This window comes from Anomaloglossus baeobatrachus (genome assembly GCF_048569485.1).
Source record: "Anomaloglossus baeobatrachus isolate aAnoBae1 chromosome 5 unlocalized genomic scaffold, aAnoBae1.hap1 SUPER_5_unloc_3, whole genome shotgun sequence".
NCBI classification, from domain to species: Eukaryota; Metazoa; Chordata; class Amphibia; order Anura; family Aromobatidae; genus Anomaloglossus; species Anomaloglossus baeobatrachus.
Genome location: NW_027441806.1, coordinates 871820 through 892371, shown reverse-complemented (window position 1 = coordinate 892371; position 20552 = coordinate 871820). Strand labels below are relative to the sequence as shown.

At 44.4% G+C, this 20552-nt stretch overlaps 1 protein-coding gene and 1 pseudogene across 1 annotated transcript; both read right to left on the bottom strand.

The window, feature by feature from the left end:
* Nucleotides 1-1485: 1485 nt before the first annotated feature.
* On the bottom strand, nucleotides 1486-15265 carry LOC142259148 (uncharacterized). The gene is made up of 5 exons (XM_075331654.1): nucleotides 15090-15265; nucleotides 14885-15008; nucleotides 14688-14801; nucleotides 4374-5606; nucleotides 1486-4205 (listed from the first exon to the last, which is right to left on the bottom strand). Exons 1-5 carry the CDS (start codon nucleotides 15111-15113, stop codon nucleotides 3697-3699), a joined length of 2004 nt encoding a protein of 667 aa, XP_075187769.1. The 5' UTR covers nucleotides 15114-15265; the 3' UTR covers nucleotides 1486-3696.
* Nucleotides 6198-14655, bottom strand: LOC142259161 (hydroxyacyl-coenzyme A dehydrogenase, mitochondrial-like; annotated as a pseudogene).
* Nucleotides 15266-20552: the final 5287 nt, after the last annotated feature.

Sequence of the window (20552 nt, the reverse complement as noted above, 5' to 3'; positions counted from 1 at the left end):
TCAAGTTGTTCATCGTACCCGGGGTAGTACACATCGCAGCGTGTGACACCCCGGGAACGATGAACTGCAGCTTACCTGCGTCCTGCAGCTCCCGGCTGGCAATGCGGAAGGAAGGAGGTGGGCGGTATGTTTACATCCCGCTCATCTCCGCCCTTCCGCTTCTATTGGCCGGCTGCCGTGTGACGTCGCTGTGACGCCGAACGTCCCTCCCACTCCAGGAAGTGGATGTTCGCCGCCCACATCGAGGTCGTATGGAAGGTAAGTATGTGTGACGGGGGTTAATCGTTTGTGCGGCACGTTCAACAAATTGAACGTGCCGCATATACGATGGGGGCGTTGCAAATCGCATACGATATCGTATGCGAAATTGCAACGTGTAAAGCAGGCTTCATGTGAGTGAAATGGGACCCCCACTGATCAGCTGTTCTTGGTGCAGGTGGCCGGAAATTCTTATTTCTGAATCTGCTCCGTCCTCTGATAAGTGTCCGCGGCCGGGTACTCCACATCCACCTCATTGATTTTAATAGTAGACTGCTGCCACTATCAGAAGACAGAGCAGATCCAGAACTGAGCACTTCCGGCCATCACCAACACGGCACCTAGAACAGGCAAATGGCTGGGGAGCCAGGTGCCAGACCCCGACCAATCAGTCATTGGTGACCTATCCTAAGGAAAGGCCTTCAATGTTAAAGTAGTGGACTATCTCTTTAATAAAGTCTTGTGCCATGTGACAAGTTAAAGGTCACTATGTTTTATTTATGTTGTTAGGAGCATTAAAAGGGTTGTCCAAGTTTGTAATGAGTCTGCAGTCACTCCATGTGTTACTCTGTGACTGCAGCCTTCTAAGTTCTCATAGTGTGCACACTGACAGTTTCCTAGAGTCATAGAGTCCGCTGCTGCATTAACAGAGAACTGTCAGTTAACAACACGTTCTGCAAACCTCTGGGATTTTCCAACACTTTTGCCACTGGATTGTCCACCGGCTGTGACACCTCTGTGACATCCCCTTACTATTTTTGTGTGAAATGCCTACAGCTCTGCCTCAACTCCAGAGGTTCTGAGGCAAAATCATCACATATAAACAACAGAGAAAGACAGGCATGAAGAATATATATTTACATATGTACCACCCCTGTGTCAGCAGCCGGGCTGCTCGGATCCGGATCCGCGGTGGCTCGAGGGTTCTCCGGACCCGGGTGTCGTGCGGCCACTCGAGTAAAAGGGGGTGTATTTACAGGGGATGATGTGGAAAGTTTGTGATGCCACCCGCGGTGTGTGGTAAGGGGGAATACCACCACTGCTGATGGGAGTATCCGGTGGCGATGGAGTGGGCAGCCAGGTGTTTAACCCCTCCGTGGGTAGGGGGGAATGCCCCGGGACTCGGTGAAGGCGACAGGAGGGTGCCGTTGGGGGATAAGGGTCACTTGCATACTCACTCAGTCTAATAACGCTGACACCGACAATTGTAGTAAACCAAAGTTCTGGACACCGCTGCCGCTGGGAGGGAGCACGCCTGGATCCCGTGCTTGTTGGTGTTGCCTGTTAGTCTGTGACCTTTGCCTTGGCACCTTTGTCTTCTAGTTGGTCCCTTTAGTGTAGAACTAATCGGGTCCCGCTCACCAGTATGGCTAACTGGGTGAGCTTGCTCTCAAGGTTCACGCTTGGGATTTTCTTGATCGTGTAGTGGAAAGTTCTAGCCCCCTCGTTGTGCTAGTACCCCGATTTTGGAGTGGGTGGAGAACGGATCTTAAAGGCTCCGTCCTCGTCGGGTAAATTGTCAGGACGCCTGAAGCTACTCCCTGACCTAGGGTCACGTACCTCACCGTGCCCTGGCCCCTGCCCGGAGATGGCACAAGGCCGCCGGCTGTCCTCCTTGACAGTCCGTGCCCCTTGTCACGATCCCCTGCGAGCAGGGTTCCAGCTCCTACCAGGTCCAGACCAACGTCTGTCACCTATTAGTCTCAAGGAGCCGTGCTCCTAACCTCTCCTCTCGAGAGTCACTCCACAACTGAACTGCTCCTGACACTGCTGATCCCCCCTTAACCAACCCCCCAAGTGGGCGACCCTATTCCACTCAGGCCGTCCACTGGTGTGTCTGGTGGGTGTGGTGCAGAGTGTTCCTAAGATTTTGATTAGCTTGTTCTTGGCAACACCAAAGGTTAGGGATCGGTAACCAAGGAGGTGGATACTGCACAGAAGGGCAGATTGCACAGTACCCGGTGACGTCCTGATAGGCCTGGGCATCACATTCCCCCTTGGTTAAGCGTAGCTCATCCCCGACCTACAGGACATCAGAGGTTTATTTTTTTTTTTTCAATTGGAAGAAAAAAGGGTAAAACATTTACTTACAAATACATCCCACATTAGGGAGGCTGGTTACTTAAATGTTACTAAACTTTATTAAGAGTTCATCTCCCAACGGTGGAACGCTACCAGTTTCAGTAGTAGCGGGGACTCAACCTGCTCTGTTGCAGCCCCTTCCTGCGACAGTCCAGTCCCAATGTCCCGGATCCCAATAACCCGCCACCCAAACAACCTGACCTCTGGATACCTATCCACGGGTCCATGACCAGGTTAAGGTCCCAGGTCTTGTGTTAGATGACTCTGGTTGGCACAGGAGGTGCAACTATGTACAATACACAAGTTCGTGTTGATCACGCCAGTCCTGTGAAAATGGTCCATTTTTACTATGTTTATATATATATATAAACAAAGTCCATGTACCGGGTGTACACACTGTAAAGAATCTGGTTGCAAATTAGGTAACTTCTGCATTAATTTAAACCCTGATTGACTATGCACTTATTCACTAACCTTTTCTATATGGAAAATAACAAACTGTGAAAAACAATAAACGAAAATACCAATACCTAACAGTTCTATGGCATCGTTAAACCACTGGTATTTTTCAACATTCTTAAACTACCGGGTCCCGTAGCCACGCCTCTTTACGGCCACGTACTACCAAGCTCTAAGCACGAGACACTGCTCTCTCAAATAATCCAGCACAGTCACATATTTTTTTAAGGTTTTACTGAACTGGTTAAGAAGGATGCTGCAGAGCTGGGGTCGTAGAGCTCACTCTTTCACTGTGAGAGTGATCGCTGAGGGTTGTGGGATCTCACAACCTGGAAGTTCCTTTTGGGGGACATTAGGGACACTTTTGGCACTGCGTTATATTTAAAAAATTCACTAATCTGTGGCTCTTCACTGTTTTAGTAAATAATAAAAGCAGCCACAGATTTGTTATAAGCACTATTTAAGGGGAAAGTCATCAAACACATTGCACTAGAAACTGGGGGATATTACCCCTGTAACAGTGTCAGCAGCAGATCCCCCATAACAGTGTGTCATGACAACATTTTTGCTTCAATCGTTTTCCCTATTTTTCTCCTTCAAAACCTAGGTATGTCTTATGGTCCGAAAAATACGATGAGTTTAAAAAGAGAGAGAATTTTTCTTTCCCTCACCAATTCTTACTTGAGCAATTGTAGCTGATTTTTGGATAAACCCTTTGAATTATAGTACATCATGATGGCTTCTCCCATGTGACTCATCTGACAACAGGACCTGATTAATGATACAAAAAACATTTGGCAAATTCTGAAAACAAGAGAGGCTGCTCCGCTCTGGTGGTTTTCTGATTGTCGGCAAGACTTGATTTACCAGTTACACATTTCAATTATTGCGGCTTCTTCACATGTTTAACAAGATGTGATTTCTGACAATAACATTTTCCACATTCACAACATAAAAATGGTTTATTTTGTGTGATTTTTTTTCATGGTAAACAAGACCTGATTTCCTAGTAAAACATTTACCACATTCTGGGCATGAAAATGGCTTCTCCACTCTGTGACATCTTTGATGAACAACAAGGTGTGATTTCTGAATAAAACATTTCCCACACTCTGAACATGAAAATGGCTTCTCCCCTGTGTGATTTTTCTGATGTCTAACAAGGTTTGATTTCCGAATAAAACATTTCCCACACTCTGAACATGAAAATGGCTTCTCCCCTGTGTGTTTTTTCTGATGTTCAACAAGCTGAAATTTCCGAATAAAACATTTCCCACACTCTGAACATGAAAATGGCTTCTCCCCTGTGTGAGATCTTTGATGGAAAATAAGATCTGATTTCCAACTAAAACATTTCCCACATTCTGAACATGAAAATGGCTTCTCCCCTGTGTGATTTTTCTGATGTCCAACAAGGTGTGATTTCCGAATAAAACATTTCCCACACTCTGAACATTAAAATGGCTTCTCCCCTGTGTGTTTTTTCTGATGTCTAACAAGGTCTGATTTCTGAATAAAACATTTCCCACACTCTGAACATGAAAATGGCTTCTCCCCTGTGTGATTTTTCTGATGTCTAACAAGGTGTGATTTCTGAATAAAACATTTCCCACACTCTGAACATGAAAATGGCTTCTCCCCTGTGTGATTTTTCTGATGTCTAACAAGGTTTGATTTTTGAATAAAACATTTCCCACACTCTGAACATGAAAATGGCTTCTCCCCTGTGTGAGATCTTTGATGCCAAACAAAATCTGATTTCCGAATAAAACATTTCCCACACTCTGAACATGAAAATGGCTTCTCCCCTGTGTGATTTTTCTGATGTGTAACAAGGTTTGATTTCCGAATAAAACATTTCCCACACTCTGAACATGAAAATGGCTTCTCCCCTGTGTGTTTTTTCTGATGTTCAACAAGCTGAAATTTCCGAATAAAACATTTCCCACACTCTGAACATGAAAATGGCTTCTCCCCTGTGTGTTTTTTCTGATGTCCAACAAGTTGTGATTTCTGAATAAAACATTTCCCACACTCTGAACATGAAAATGGCTTCTCCCCTGTGTGTTTTTTCTGATGTCTAACAAGGTCTGATTTCTGAATAAAACATTTCCCACACTCTGAACATGAAAATGGCTTCTCCCCTGTGTGAGATCTTTGATGGAAAATAAGATCTGATTTCCAACTAAAACATTTCCCACATTCTGAACATGAAAATGGCTTCTCCCCTGTGTGATTTTTCTGATGTCTTACAAGGTGTGATTTCCGAATAAAACATTTCCCACACTCTGAACATGAAAATGGCTTCTCCCCTGTGTGAGATCTTTGATGGAAAATAAGATCTGATTTCCAACTAAAACATTTCCCACATTCTGAACATGAAAATGGCTTCTCCCCTGTGTGTTTTTTCTGATGTCTTACAAGGGCTGATTTCTGAATAAAACATTTCCCACATTTTGAACATGAAAATAGCTTCTCCCCTGTGTGAATTTTTTGATGTCTAACAAGGTGTGATTTACAAATAAAACATTTCCCACACGCTGAACATGAAAATGGTTTCTCCCTTGTAGGAGCTGTCTCATGTTCCACATCCTTTCTGTAACTTTTATTTTGATTACAATTCTGTGATAATTCGTAATTTTGGACTTGTTTGAAAAGATCAGATGATAAAGCTTTCCAATGAAGGACTGGAGGTATATCTGGGACAGCAGCATGCTCTTCATATGTATTATGTGTGATAGTTTGATCATCTGTTTTAAATTTTGAAGATATTAGATGTCCATCTGAACTCCTGATACAGTCATCGGCTATAAATAAACACAATGTTATTATTTTTTAATCATATAATTTCGAAAGTAGATTTAGTTTTTTAACCATAACATCAGAAATTAAATTAGGAAACAAATTATTCTGAATTTGTTTTCCAATTTCGAGATCTAAGAGTTACATCTTCGTTCTCTGGAATGTGCTACAGTAAATAATCTGATTGATTGTTGCAATGTGACTGTAGGATAATGAGGGACGGGGGCTCCTATACTTTCCTCATGCTAGGAGACCTTAGCTATCCCTAACCTCTGGATTACCCCTGAACGTGGAAGAAGGGGTAGGAGTAGGATGGAAATACAGATTAAGACAGACGGTAAAACCAAATTTCAGACACACCGCAAACTCACAGAAATAAACAGTGAGATACTAAGAAGAAAAGCAAGAGCAGGAAGGCAAAAATAACAAGGGTTAACACCACAACTGCTCACAGCAATAATGCACAACAACCACTAGTTTGTATCACAACACCTCACCACACTTGTATAGGTAAATTATAGCTGGCGTTAATGGAATAGTCCAGCCAGCATATACAGAAGGGGAGCGAAAGATACTGGCTCCCCTACAGCATGTAATCAAAGACATTAACAAGGAGCCCAGCAAAGAATATCTCTTGCTAGTTTTACTAAGTATGTGGTTCAACACCTGCGTCTCACTGCATTGCTCACAGACATCAGAGAAGTTAGCAGAGTGCCAGAATCTGTAATTTCCACAGATCCTGATACCGCCATGACAGTTGGCGATGCCTGCAACCGTCTGGTTGTGACATTGATCCACAACATAGACAATTTCAAAAAGGTTTTTTTTCGAAGAAGACAGATGCCAAATATTTAATGGGTTTGTCCGGGAGTGTAACATTGATGGCCTATCCTTAGGCTTTGTAACCAAAGCAGGTAGCAGGGTCTGTGCAGATAAACATTAGGTCTCCAATTCATCAAGACCGGCAATGTACAATGAAAATTGATGTCAGGGACTGGCGTAAGATTTCTGGCATAGGGAACGCCGCAGTTTGTTATGAATTAGAGAAGCGGTGGCATCACACCCTTCTTCTGGCCTAGCTCTGCCCAATTTGGCAAAGCTGGTTAAAATTGGCGTGAAACCTCCAAAAGTTGCACAATTTATTTTTTGTACATTCATTTATTATTGACTGTAGAATGGCTATGACATATCAATGTTTGGAATCAGCGGTACAAAAGGATGTTGATGAAATAGAGAATCATGACTGTAAGGCACTAGAGTGTTAATAAGTGCTGAGAAAACCGTGCAATGTAAAACCAACAACGGTCATCGTAATCAAAGAAAACATGAGACTATAACAATATAACTCTGCAGTGCAGCCAGGCCAACCATCTGTCCTTATAAAATCCTTCTCTGGTCTTCTTTCCAAGCTTATTGAGCAATTCACTGGGGGCAAAAAAGGGGTTTTCAGGTTCCATCTGGTACCAACCATCAATGATGTATTTATGTATTTACTATTGTCAAGACCAACATAATCCAAAAGCTCAAAAGGACCCATTGGGTAACGGGCCCCCAATTTCATTGCAAAATCCATGTCTTCCTCAGATGCATGACCTCTTTCATGAAGATGCACAAATTCCATTAGGTATGGTACCAAAAGACGGTTAACAATGAAGCCTGGGTTGTGTTTACATGACACAGGCGTCTTTCCCATTGCTTTACTGAAGTTTATGAGAGAGTGAGAAGTTGTTTGGCTAGTCATTGTTGTCTTTAATCAAATATTTTTTATTTTTCATTAAATATACAAAGCCAATGTCAAATTTTCAGCAATAATAAACATAACTACAAACTTTCCATCCCCAACAACCCCTCCCCCCTCAGCGTACATATTACCCACATCTATATAAAAGATCTCACATTTGTGCCTTTCAGTGACATATATTGGAATGTGTAGAACCAGGTATCCCTGCTCAGAGACCAACATCTCCCAGCCCTAATATTTATCCATACTGCAACCACGGATTCCACAGTCTATCAAAAAGTGCAAGTGGTTTCCTTTTCCCATATATACTTCTCTCCATCCGAGCAATATGATTAAGATATGCGATAAATTCCCCTCTAGTCGGTGGGTCCCCCTGCATCCAATGTTTGGCAATTACTTTCCTGGCCGCATACAGCAATCTGGCTATCACTATTTTAAAAATGTTGTCTACTCTGATTTCCTCCACATAACCTAGGAGACATACCAAAGGTTGTTTGGGAAGTTTGCATCTATAAACTCCTTCTATTTTGTTAAGAACAGTTATCCAGAAAGACGTCAACCTGGGGCACGTCCACATCATATGGAAGATGCCGGCATCGTCTCCATTGCATCTAGGGCAGTCAGAGTTACTCCTCAGTCCCATTTTACACATAATTAGTGGGGATCTATACGCCCTATTCACCACATACAGATGGGACAATCTTGCTGGTTCACTTATTGATAATTTCGGTATGTACTCCAGGACACTTTCCCACACCTCATCAGTGATCCCGTCTATCTCTGCCTCCCATTTAGTTCTAGTTCTTACTGGGTGGTTAAGCAAATATGTATGCAATAGATCCCTATATATAGTTGATATGATTCCTCTTGTGGGCACACTACTACACACATATTTCAATACTAAGTCGGCCTGAACCAGCAATGAATTGTTTAACCCTCTGAGCCTCTACTGCATGTGCCATTCGTTTATAGTGGTACCACCCGGATGGAGATATCACAAATTCATCTTGTATTTGTGTAAACAGCTTCTAATGTCTCTGGTCTAGAATTTGCCACATATACCATATACCTTTACGTGCCCATTCCTTAATTTTGCCTATCTTATATATCTCAGAGCAGTTATTTTCCCACACCGGAGTGAATTCAGTTATTGCCGTAACCCCCCTCATCTGCTTGATCTTTCTCCAAATTCTGTTCATCAAATTAAGTGTAGGGTTTGTTTTCCCTTGTCTCCCAAATGATCCGTCCTCCAATCCTAACACCAATGGTCGTCGATGTAAAACATGCCCCAACAATCTAGATGCTGGATCCACCGCCACTAAATTCGCCCATCCCCTGAAATGTTTACTCTGAGCTGCCAGATAATATATTCCTGGATTGGGTAACGCTAACCCTCCCTCGTCCTTTGGTCTCTGCAACCTTTCAAGTTTGAGTCTGGCTTGTTTGTTCTTTTATATTAGAGCACGGAACATAGAATCAATCTCCTTAAAGTGACTCTGAGGGATACAGATAGGAGTATTGTGTATCACGTAGAATATCATGGGCATATTACCATTTTAATAAGGTTAATCCGTCCTATTACTGATAAATAAAGCTTATTCCAAGCAGTTATCTTACTACGCAGTTGGTTCAGCAAAGGGACTAGATTAATAGTGATGTAATTCCCAATTGGTAAGGATACCTGTATGCCCAGATATCTAAACTGGTCCACAACCCGCAATCTGTTAACCTCATCACCCTAGGTAGACCCGTCTATTCCGGCGTCCACCTGGAAAAGGTTTGATTTGGTCCAATTTACAGACAGTCCAAAGATCCTTCCGAACCGTTCGATCACCTGCATGGCATGGCTCAATGATGCCCCTGGGTCTGCGAATAATAACAGAATGTTGTCTGCATAGAGGGCTATCTTTTCTTCTAGAGGGCCATATACAAATCCCTTTATGTCTCTGTTCTGCCGTATAGCAGCCGCCAGTGGTTACCCCGCTAGAGCAAAAAGGAGAGGCGAGAGCGGGCAACCCTGACGAGTACCCCTTTGTAAGTCCACTGTGTGTGACAACATTTCATTAATTTTCACTTTAGCCACTGGTCTAGCATATAACAGCTGTATCCAAGATGTAAAGTTAGGGCCAAATTCCATATGTCTTAGCGCTTCCCATAGATACCCCCATTCCACACTGTCAAATGCCTTATGGGCATCTAACGAAGCTATCACCCTCTGTCCTGGATTGTCCACCGGTAGCTGCATGTTAAGGTATAATCCTCGTATATTCTTCGCCGTAGATCTACTAGGCATGAAACCCGACTGATCTGGGTGAATTCGAGCAGATATCACTTCGGTTAATCGATTAGAGAGTACTTTGGCCAAAATTTTAACATAAGTCGTTAACAGTGAAATGGGCCGGTATGACTCGGGGAGTTTTGGATCTTTATCCTCTTTAAGTATTACTGTTATTATCGCCTCCCTCATAGACGCTGGCAGTGTCCCCCGCTCTCTTGCCTCCTCCAAGACATTCAACAAATTGGGTAAGAGTATTTCTTCCAGAGATTTGTACACCTCCACCGGCAATCCATCCACCCCTGGGGCTTTTTCATTTGCCATGCCATGCAAAGCTCTCTCCATCTCCTCAAGTGTAATTTGGGCCTCCAGACTGTGTCTCTCTGTCTATGCTATTTTGGGTAATGTCATTGTATCTAAGAAAATCTCTAGGTTCTGCTGTATCGACTCCCCTCTAGTGGAGTACAATTCCTCATAAAAGGCTGCGAACGTGTCCAAAATATCTTTCCCCTCCGTGACCAAATCTCCCGCTGTGGTGCGAATGCAGTGTACAAAGGATGGTTTTCTCTGGGCTGCCGTCACCACCGACAACAGGTGTCCCACCTTTTCTCCCTCCATATAGACGTTCTCTCTGAAAAGCCTGTTTCCTGCTGCTTTCTTCAATAGCACTTTATTAACTTCTTCCTGAGCTGCTTTTAGCTTTTGCCTATACTCTGGTGTGGGCTGTGCTACCATCTCTGCTTCTGCTCCCTTCAAAGCCTCTAAGCAATCAATTTCCCCTTGTCTACTACGAGACTTACACTGGCAAACGTCTCTAAATAAAAGGCCTCTAAGGTATGCCTTCATGGCGTTCCAAACTACCAAAGGATCCGCACTACCTCTATTTAAGGCCCTGTCTCACACTCTCTCACACACACACACACACACACACACACACACACACACACAGATAAACCTTTGGCAGATCTGTGGTTGCAGTGAAATCATGGCCATATTGTTCCATTTGTACACAGCCACAAACCTGGCACTGATTGTCCAAAATTTCACTGCAACCACAGATTTATCTGTGTGTGTGACAGGGCCTTAAGGGTAAAATATTCCAGCATCTCACTAGATATACCGTCCATGTCAATACAATTTAACCAAACCGGGTGTAACTTCCATTCTCTTGTTAGCCTCTCCCCCACTCCTCGTTTTATAATAGATATCAGGATTGGACTATGATCCGATATTACTCTAGTCAAATATTCAACATGCGCAATCCCAGAATCCATCAGATCATTTCCCAAGGCCAGGTCTATACGTGAAAGCGTACCAAGGGTCGCGGAGTGACAGGAAAACCAGGTCACCCCCAAATTTCTTATCCTCCAAACGTCTACCAACCCCAATTCTTGGATAAAGGTACCAAACCCTGTCGCTCCATCACTTCGCGTCTCCCGTGATTTTTTGCTCCTGTCCCAATATGCATCTATGACATTATTAAAGTCACCGACCAACAAGAATGGCAAATTCCCCCATTTAGCCAAGCGCTCTCTCACCTCTCTAATTTTGGCACTCGTGTAAGGCAGCGGAACATATATAGCAGTAATGCATAGTAATTGTCCATACAACTTACAGATCACCATTACATATTGTCCCTCTGTGTCTATCCATGTCTCCACTTCTTCATATTGGGCGGATCTATGAACCAACATAGAGACCCCGCTAGCATAGGTAGAGAAAGTAAAATGATATGCCTTTTGCACCCATCGTTTGTTCAGTACATTCGTCGTTTCACTTGTCAAATGCATCTCCAATAAACACATTACTGATGGTCTCTGGTCTAGCATATATTTTATCATTGCATCTCTTCTACCTCTATCTGACAGTCCCCTTACATTCCAACATAATACTTTAATCTCCTCTCCCATATTGAATCACAGGTTATCTTTGTACAGGCATTTTGTCCCTCTGTACGCTGAGTCTTTCCCTTCCCTAGCCCTTCCCTAGCCCTCCCCAACTAAACTCCTCCACCTCCGATTTACATCTTTAACTCCCTTATGGGGAATGAGGTCTATCTGTCCTAGACCGGTCAACCTCTCTCCTCTTTTTCTCCCATACCAAACCTGTCTCATCCTAGTGAGCAGAACCCCCTAACTCACCTCCCGCCTTAACCATATTCGTTTTCATTTGCAAATTTCATATAATGTAAACAGTTAACCTGAAAATTTGAAAACTTAAATATTTTTCAATCGCCGCTGAACGGCCATAAGAAAAAAGAATTATTATCGACCTCCTGTCATTGTCCAGCTTATTGTTAGTGAATTCCGCTGTCTCATCTAACACTCAGGAACAGGAGCAGGAGATCAACAATGATAACCCGGTAGAAAAAAAAAAACAAAAAAAAGGAGGTACTGTCTCTACAACAAAGATGGGCCTATGAAGTTTCCTCCTCTTCTAGTGTATGCAATTGCTTATGAATAACCAGTCTTGAATCCCAGGAAAATCACGAGATTGCAATATCGCTCGTAGCTAGCTTCTATCCTTCTCCTGTTGCTTGCGGGCTTCCTTGCATTGATGTCTATCCACTTCATGACTTCTTCCGGATCAAGAAAGAAGTGAACCTTCTCCAGTGCTACTACTCGGAGTTTTGCTGGGAAAATCATGGAGTATTTAACCTCCAGCTCTCGGAGTCGTCTCTTTACCCTTGTGAATTGCATTCTTTGTTTCAGTACAGAGTAGTCAGGGTATATAGCTACTGGGTGTCCATCTATTGTCAGGGTCTCCATATCCCGTGTCTTGCGTAGAATAATATTCCGGTCTCTGTAGTTAAGAAGCTTCGCCAGCATCAAACGAGGTCCCTTGCCAGGTAGCTGCGGTTGCATTGGAACCCTGTATGCCCTTTCAATAGCGTATAGCTATAATCTTCTCTTTAAGTCACATTTCTATGAAGTCAGTAGGATTTCTTCCCTCAGCTCTTTCTGGGATGCCCACCAGTCTTATATTGTTCCTCCTGGAACGGTTCTCCAAGTCGTCTGTTTTTGTGGCCATCTCAGATATCTGCTTCTGGAATTTTCTCTCTGCTTTTTGTAGTGCAACTATGTGATCCTCAGCTGTCCCCACTCTTTCTTCCACAGCACTGGTTCTCATATCAGCTTTCTTCTGATCTTTTTTGAGAGTAGCTATATCTCCCTTTATTCCCAGCACCTGCTGGGTTAAAGTTGTGAGGGCCTGTTTGCAGAAGGAGACCACCTGAAATACATCCTTAATAGTGGGGTTCTTCTGTATTTCATCTGCTGCCTGCTGCTCTCCTGAATCCTCATCCTGTTTATCTTCCCCTGATTCTCCCCTTGCTCCTTCAGCCTCCTCCGGGTCTTCCTCCTCCTCCCGTTTTCTTCCACCATCTTACCAGGCTCCCCCAGAGGTTCCTCCGATTGCCTTGCATACTATGCCAGCTTTGCAGCCGCTTCCATGCGGCGCTGGCAGGCTACGTTTGCCTTCTCTGGCTCCTCTCTGACCTCGGTGCCATCTTGTAAGCCAGGCACTTTCCCGGCTCCCACTTCCTTCTGCCGCCGCTTGGTCATCTCGCTGATTCAGGAGCTGGAACTTTTTCTGCTGGGAGTCGGGTCCTTCCCTTGTCCTCCGGTGCCACTATACCCGTCGGCCATGCAGTGGTTCCGGCGGTGTCACGGTGAGTCAGCGGGAGAGTGTCTCCTCGCGTGCGCTCACATCCCGGTCCAGGCTCCGCCCCCCAGTCATTGGTGTCTTAATGACCTCCACCAGCTTCATCATTGGATTAAAGAAATGCAGCCCTCCGAACTGATCCTGCCTAGTTGTGGAGTTGGCTATGTCAGCTATGAGGAAGTGTTGCTGGCAAATATGGTGTGTTCTGGTGCAAATTTGTCCAGTGTCTTCATTAGTGCATTTTTCACTTCCATGTTTTCTATTATGACTTCTACCACCAGATCATTGCTGTGCACCACGGCTGCTGGGTCTGTGCTTCTGCTGAAGTATCAGAGGGTTTTGCTGATGAATTGTGAATCAGCCTCAGGCTTGTCCGCAAACATCTTCTTAGTGACCATTTTCAAGCTGTCTTCAATACTTTTGGCAAACTTTTTCAAGATGTCATCAGTCTGGTCCACAAAAACAACAGTGTGTCTGTTTGCTGCAGCTACCTGCGCTATCCCGGCACCCATCAGGCCTCCTCTGATCACAGTCACGTGCTTGATAGTCAGCTTGTTCGCAGTGGCGCCGGAGGCCATACATTTTGCTATGAATTACCAGTAAGAGGAGGCCATGTCTGCTTGTACTGCTGGGAGCTGAAGGACATGCGAGTGAGGTCACCACAGTGCACTGTGATGATTTAGTCGCACAATCTTTTTTCACAACTCTGTGTTGCATAAAAAATTGATTGAAAAGTGATTTCTGTCAGAATTCTGGCATAATTGCTTTGAAGAAACAAGGTCTAGATGTCAAATCTCCTTTTGTAGGTGTCTCCAATCCTTCCAGGGTAGTTTCCCAGTAGTTCACATTCTCTAAAGCAATAATTTTATTAGATATTTTTTGTTAGTTTAAAAATTTGGTATTTAAGTGTGCGGCTGTAACTCTTTGTTTCTATTATTCAGACACACACACACACACACACACACACACACACACACACCAGCCTGTCTGCTCTTCAGCTTTAGACTCATGCCAGCCTGTGTCCTGGTCAGTTCTTTTAGACTCCTAGATTTAAAAGACCTTTGGATACATCATGTCACATGACTTCATAAAAGGTCCTTAAACAATCAACCTTAGAATACAACTGATGGGGATCATAAGAAACTGGGGTTCCTGAGAAATTGCACAGTTTGACTCCTCCCAACGCTGGCCCTGACTATAACTAGGGCTTATTTTTAGGGAAACAGGGTGTTCATGAACCCTCTGCAGGTCTTTGAGTTGCCTTCATAACAACATAGAGAAGGGACTAGAAACAAACAGCAGAAGAAGCAGAAGCAAAGAAAATACAGCTGAAAAAAAACAGAGCAGAAAGCCTAAAAATGTAAACACAAAATTAGTGCAGAGAGTACATAAGTAGATATCTCTTACTGGATAGAGCTGGAGGAAACACATCCTGAGGAACATCGGGATCTTCTTGTTTACAGTCCTGTGGGAGAAGAGGACGGGAACCTCTCTCTGGTGTTGTCCTCTTACTGGATAGACCTGGAGGAGACACATACAGGGACTGAATTCATTCCTTACATACAGATAATTATAGGCCATGTGTATTTAGTCCTGTCAATTACCTGGTGATGTGAGGGGCTGGGAATCCTCCATCATGCCGTCCTTGTACAGATCTTTGTGTCCTTCTAAATACTCCCACTCCTCCATGGAGAAATAGACGGTGACGTCCTGACACCTTATAGGAACCTGACACATACAATGATACCGTCACCCCCGATCCCTTCATAGCGTTACTGTATAATGTCCCAGCATTCCCAGCAGTGTCACCTCTCCAGTCAGCAGCTCAATCATCTTGTAGGTGAGTTCTAGGATCTTCTGGTTATTGATGTCCTCATGTATCAGGGGGTGAGGTGGAGGCCACGTGATTGGGCTCAGGGGTCTTCCCCATCCCTCAGACACAGGGGCCTGACAGCGCTCACTAGAGGTCTTCTTCACTACTGTGTAATCCTGGTTATGGAGAGACACAGTAATAAATCTCACTACAGACATTTCCAGAGTCCTCACCTCTCAAGTTCTGTCCATCTGTTATTCCCATAGATAAGAATGATGTAATGTGACGTCATCAGAATCTCTCACCTCTCTAGTAAGCCGGAAGAGAATCTCTAGGGTGAGGTGTAATATCCTCTGCGCCATCTTGTCCCTGTCCACATCCATCCTTGATGGTTCAATTAGGAGAATTCTCTTATATAGAAGATCTCCACTGAGAGGATCTGATATTGTAGGGAACTAAATGGGGAGAAGATGACGATGTAACACAGGGCCAGATTAAGGTTGGTGGGGGCCCCTGGGCAGAAAGTTTGGTGGGGGCCCAATAATGTTAACATTTTTAGCCATAACAGTAGAGCACGAACTGTAGCATTAAGATATAAATACAGCACCTCAGTCTCACATTCCCCCTTCTCAGCATACTGTGCCCTCCATACTGTGCCCTCACACTGGCCACCATGCTGCCCCTTCTCTATACTGCCTACCTCCTTCACTATATAGTTACTATACTATACCTCTGTCTCACATTCCCCCCTCCTCAGCATACTGTGCCCTCCATACTGTGCCCTCACACTGGCCACCATGCTGCCCCTTCTCTATACTGCCTACCTCCTTCACTATATAGTTACTATACTATACCTCTGTCTCACATTCCCCCCTCCTCAGCATACTGTGCCCTCCATACTGTGCCCTCACACTGGCCACCATGCTGCCCCTTCTCTATACTGCCTACCTCCTTCACTATACAGTCACTATACTATACCTCTGTCTCACATTCCCACTCCTCAGCATACTGTGCCCTCACACTAGCCACCATGCTGCCCCTTCTCTATACTGCCTGTCTCCTTCACGATCCAGTCACTATACTGCACCTCAGTCTTGCATTCCCCTCCTCAGCATACTGTGTCCTCCATACTGTGCCCTCACACTGGCCACCATACGGCCCCTTCTCTACACTGCACCTCAGTCTCACATTCCCCCTCCTCAGCATACTGTGTCCTCACACTGGCCACTATGCTGCCCCTTCTCTATACTGCCTACCTGCTTCATTATCCAGTCACTATACTGTACCTCCGTCTCACTTTCCCCCTTCTCAGCATACTGTGTCCTCCATACTGTGCCCTCACACTGGCCACCATATTGCTCCTTCTCTATACTGCCTACCTCCTTCACTATCCAGTCACTATACTGTACCTCCGTCTCACATTCCCACTCCTCAGCATACTGTACCCTCACACTGGCCACCATACTGCCCCTTCTGTACACTGCACCTCAGTCTCTCATTCCCCCTCTTCAGCATACTGTGCCCTCCATACTGTGCTCTCACTTCTCTATACTGCCTATATCCTTCACTATCCAGTCACTGTACTGTACCTCCATCTCACATTCTCCCTCCTCAGCATACTGTACCCTCACACTGGCCACCATGCTGCCCCTTCTCTATACTGCCTACCTCCTTCACTATCCAGTCACTACATGATACCTCCATCTCACATTCCCCCTCCTCAGCATACTGTGCCCTCCATACTGTGACCTCACACTGGCCACCATGCTGCCCCTTCTCTTTACTGCTTATTCCCCCCCACTATCCAGTCTCTATACTATGCCCCTCACACTTTTCTTTCCCAATACTGTCCACTTACAATTTTCTCCCACCATACTGCTGCCTCACACTTTCCAATGGTGCCCCCCTGATTGCTGTGCAGGGGCAAATATGCCGCATGCCCCCCAAAGGTACGCCCCTGTACAGTGTACAGGAGAATACATGACTGGTACACGCAGGGCCGGCTCCAGGTTTTTGTAGGCCCTGGGCGAAAGAGTCTCAGTGGGCCCCATCCACACATAGACATGCACAGATACATACACATACAGGCATACGTACCCATATATATTTAAAGAGAAATTCACAAAAACACATATAAACAGACATAAATCTAGACACAGTCATATACACTGACATACATAGATACACATCATACATGCACACAGACAAATTTTTAAATTTTTATATATATTTCTCATATTGGGAAGCCGGCAACAGTCTCATTCACCTCCCCGCTTGTCTCCATCCAGCTCCGCCTGGGCATGTGTCTGTGCCACGCTGATTGGTGGCAGTCACTAACAGACATGGCCGCACATAGTGCACACTAACACTGTATATACATTACAAGAGAGGCTGGGGACATACACATTACTGGAGGGCATACATATTACTGAGGAAAGGGGTATATATCAATGGGGGGCATACAGCTCTAGAGGGGGGCAGTGGCTCTGAGGTGGGGGGGACAAACAGCTCTGAGGTGGAGGGTGACATGCAGCTCTGGGGGTATACAGTTCTGGGGTGGAGGGGACATACAACTCTGGGGGAATAGTAGTATGCAGCCCCCATATTCCTCCATATAGTGTTATGAAGCTCCCATAGTCCTCCATATAGTATTATGCAGCCCCCATGTAGCCCCCATATTGCATTATGCAGCCGCCATATGGCACTATGCAGCCCCCATATGGCACTATGCAGCCCCCATATGGCACTATGCAGCCCCCATATTACATTAAGCAGTGCCCATATAGTACAATGCAGACCTATATAGCAGTAGGAACCTTCATGTCGTATACAGCCCCCATATAGCACAATGCAGACCCATATAGCATTAGGCACCCTCATGTAGTACACAGCCCCTATATAGCACAGTGCAGAGCCAGATAGCATTAGGCATCCTCACACAGTACACAGCCCCTATACAGCACAGAGCAGACCAGAAAATATTAAGCACCTTCACATAGTACACAGCCCCTATATAGCACAGTGCAGAGACAGATAGTATTAGGCATCCTCATGTAGTATACAGCCCCTATATAGCACAGTGCAGAGACAGATAGTATTAGGCATCCTCATATAGTATACAGCCAGTATATAGCACAGTGCAGACCCAGATAATATTAGGCATCCTCACGTAGTATACAGCCAGTATATAGCACAGTACAGACCCAGATAGTGTTAGGCATCCTCACATAGTACCGGGTTTACTGTGATACAGACACCAGATGTTATACAATATACATATTATTATACACCATCTGATGTGTGTACACAGTATATCACACTGCTCTGTACACTGTATGTGGTATACCATGTACACAGTATATCACACTGCTCTGTACACTGTATGTGGTATACCAAGTACACAGTATATCACACTGCTCTGTACACTGGATGTGGTATACCATGTACACAGTATATCACACTGCTCTATACACTGGATGTGGTATACTATGTACACAGTATACAGTTAGGTCCAGAAATATTTGGACGGTGACACAAGTTTTGTTATTTTAGCTGTTTACAAAAACATGTTCAGAAATACAATTATATATATAATATGGGCTGAAAGTGCACACTCCCAGCTGCAATATGAGAGTTTTCACATCCAAATCGGAGAAAGGGTTTAGGAATCATAGTTCTGTAATGCATAGCCTCCTCTTTTTCAAGGGACCAAAAGTAATTGGACAAGGGACTCTAAGGGCTGCAATTAACTCTGAAGGCATCTCCCTCGTTAACCTGTAATCAATGAAGTAGTTAAAAGGTCTGGGGTTGATTACAGGTGTGTGGTTTTCCATTTGGAAGCTTTTGCTGTGACCAGACAACATGCGGTCTAAGGAACTCTCAATTGAGGTGAAGCAGAACATCCTGAGGCTGAAAAAAAAGAAAAAATCCATCAGAGAGATAGCAGACATGCTTGGAGTAGCAAAATCAACAGTCGGGTACATTCTGAGAAAAAAGGAATTGACTGGTGAGCTTGGGAACTCAAAAAGGCCTGGGCGTCCACGGATGACAACAGTGGTGGATGATCGCCGCATACTTTCTTTGGTGAAGAAGAACCCGTTCACAACATCAACTGAAGTCCAGAACACTCTCAGTGAAGTAGGTGTATCTGTCTCTAAGTCAACAGTAAAGAGAAGACTCCATGAAAGTAAATACAAAGGGTTCACATCTAGATGCAAACCATTCATCAATTCCAAAAATAGACAGGCCAGAGTTAAATTTGCTGAAAAACACCTCATGAAACCAGCTCAGTTCTGGAAAAGTATTCTATGGACAGATGAGACAAAGATCAACCTGTACCAGAATGATGGGAAGAAAAAAGTTTGGAGAAGAAAAGGGAACGGCACATGATCCAAGGCACACCATATCCTCTGTAAAACAAGGTGGAGGCAACGTGATGGCATGGGCATGCATGGCTTTCAATGGCACTGGATCACTTGTGTTTATTGATGACATAACAGCAGACAAGAGTAGCCGGATGAATTCTGAAGTGTACCGGGATATACTTTCAGCCCAGATTCAGCCAAATGCCGCAAAGTTGATCAGACGGCGCTTCATAGTACAGATGGACAATGACCCCAAGCATATAGCCAAAGCTACCCAGGAGTTCATGAGTGCAAAAAAGTGGAACATTGTGCAATGGCCAAGTCAATCACCTGATCTTAACCCAATTGAGCATGTATTTCACTTGCTCAAATCCAGACTTAAGACGGAAAGACCCACAAACAAGCAAGACCTGAAGGCTGCGGCTGTAAAGGCCTGACAAAGCATTAAGAAGGAGAAAACCCAGCGTTTGGTGATTTCCATGGGTTCCAGACTTAAGGCAGTGATTGCCTCCAAAGGATTCGCAACAAAATATTGAAAATAAAAATATTTTGCTTGGGTTTGGTTTATTTGTCCAATTACTTTTGACCTCCTGAATTGTGGAGTGTTTGTAAAGAAATGTGTACAATTCCTACAATTTCTATCAGATATTTTTGTTCAAACCTTCAAATTAAACGTTACAATCTGCACTTGAATTCTGTTGTAGAGGTTTCATTTCAAATCCAATGTGGTGGCATGCAGAGCCCAACTCGCGAAAATTGTGTCACTGTCCAAATATTTCTGGACCTAACTGTATCACACTGCTCTATACACTGGATGTGGTATACCATGTACACAGATATACAATGTCCTGCACTGATCACACCTGGGCCTACAGCACCTCACATATCCTATATGTAATATGGGCCATATAGTGTAATGTGTGCTGCAGGCTCAGATGTGATGTTTGTGCTGGAGCTCAGTGTGAGTTATTGCAGGGGAGGGATGAGGCTGATGACCCGGCACTGACAGCCCAACCTGATCTGCAGCAGTTCACACTCCTGCAATAACTCACACTGATCCCGGGCAGAGCTGCTGCTGACACTATGGAATCCCGT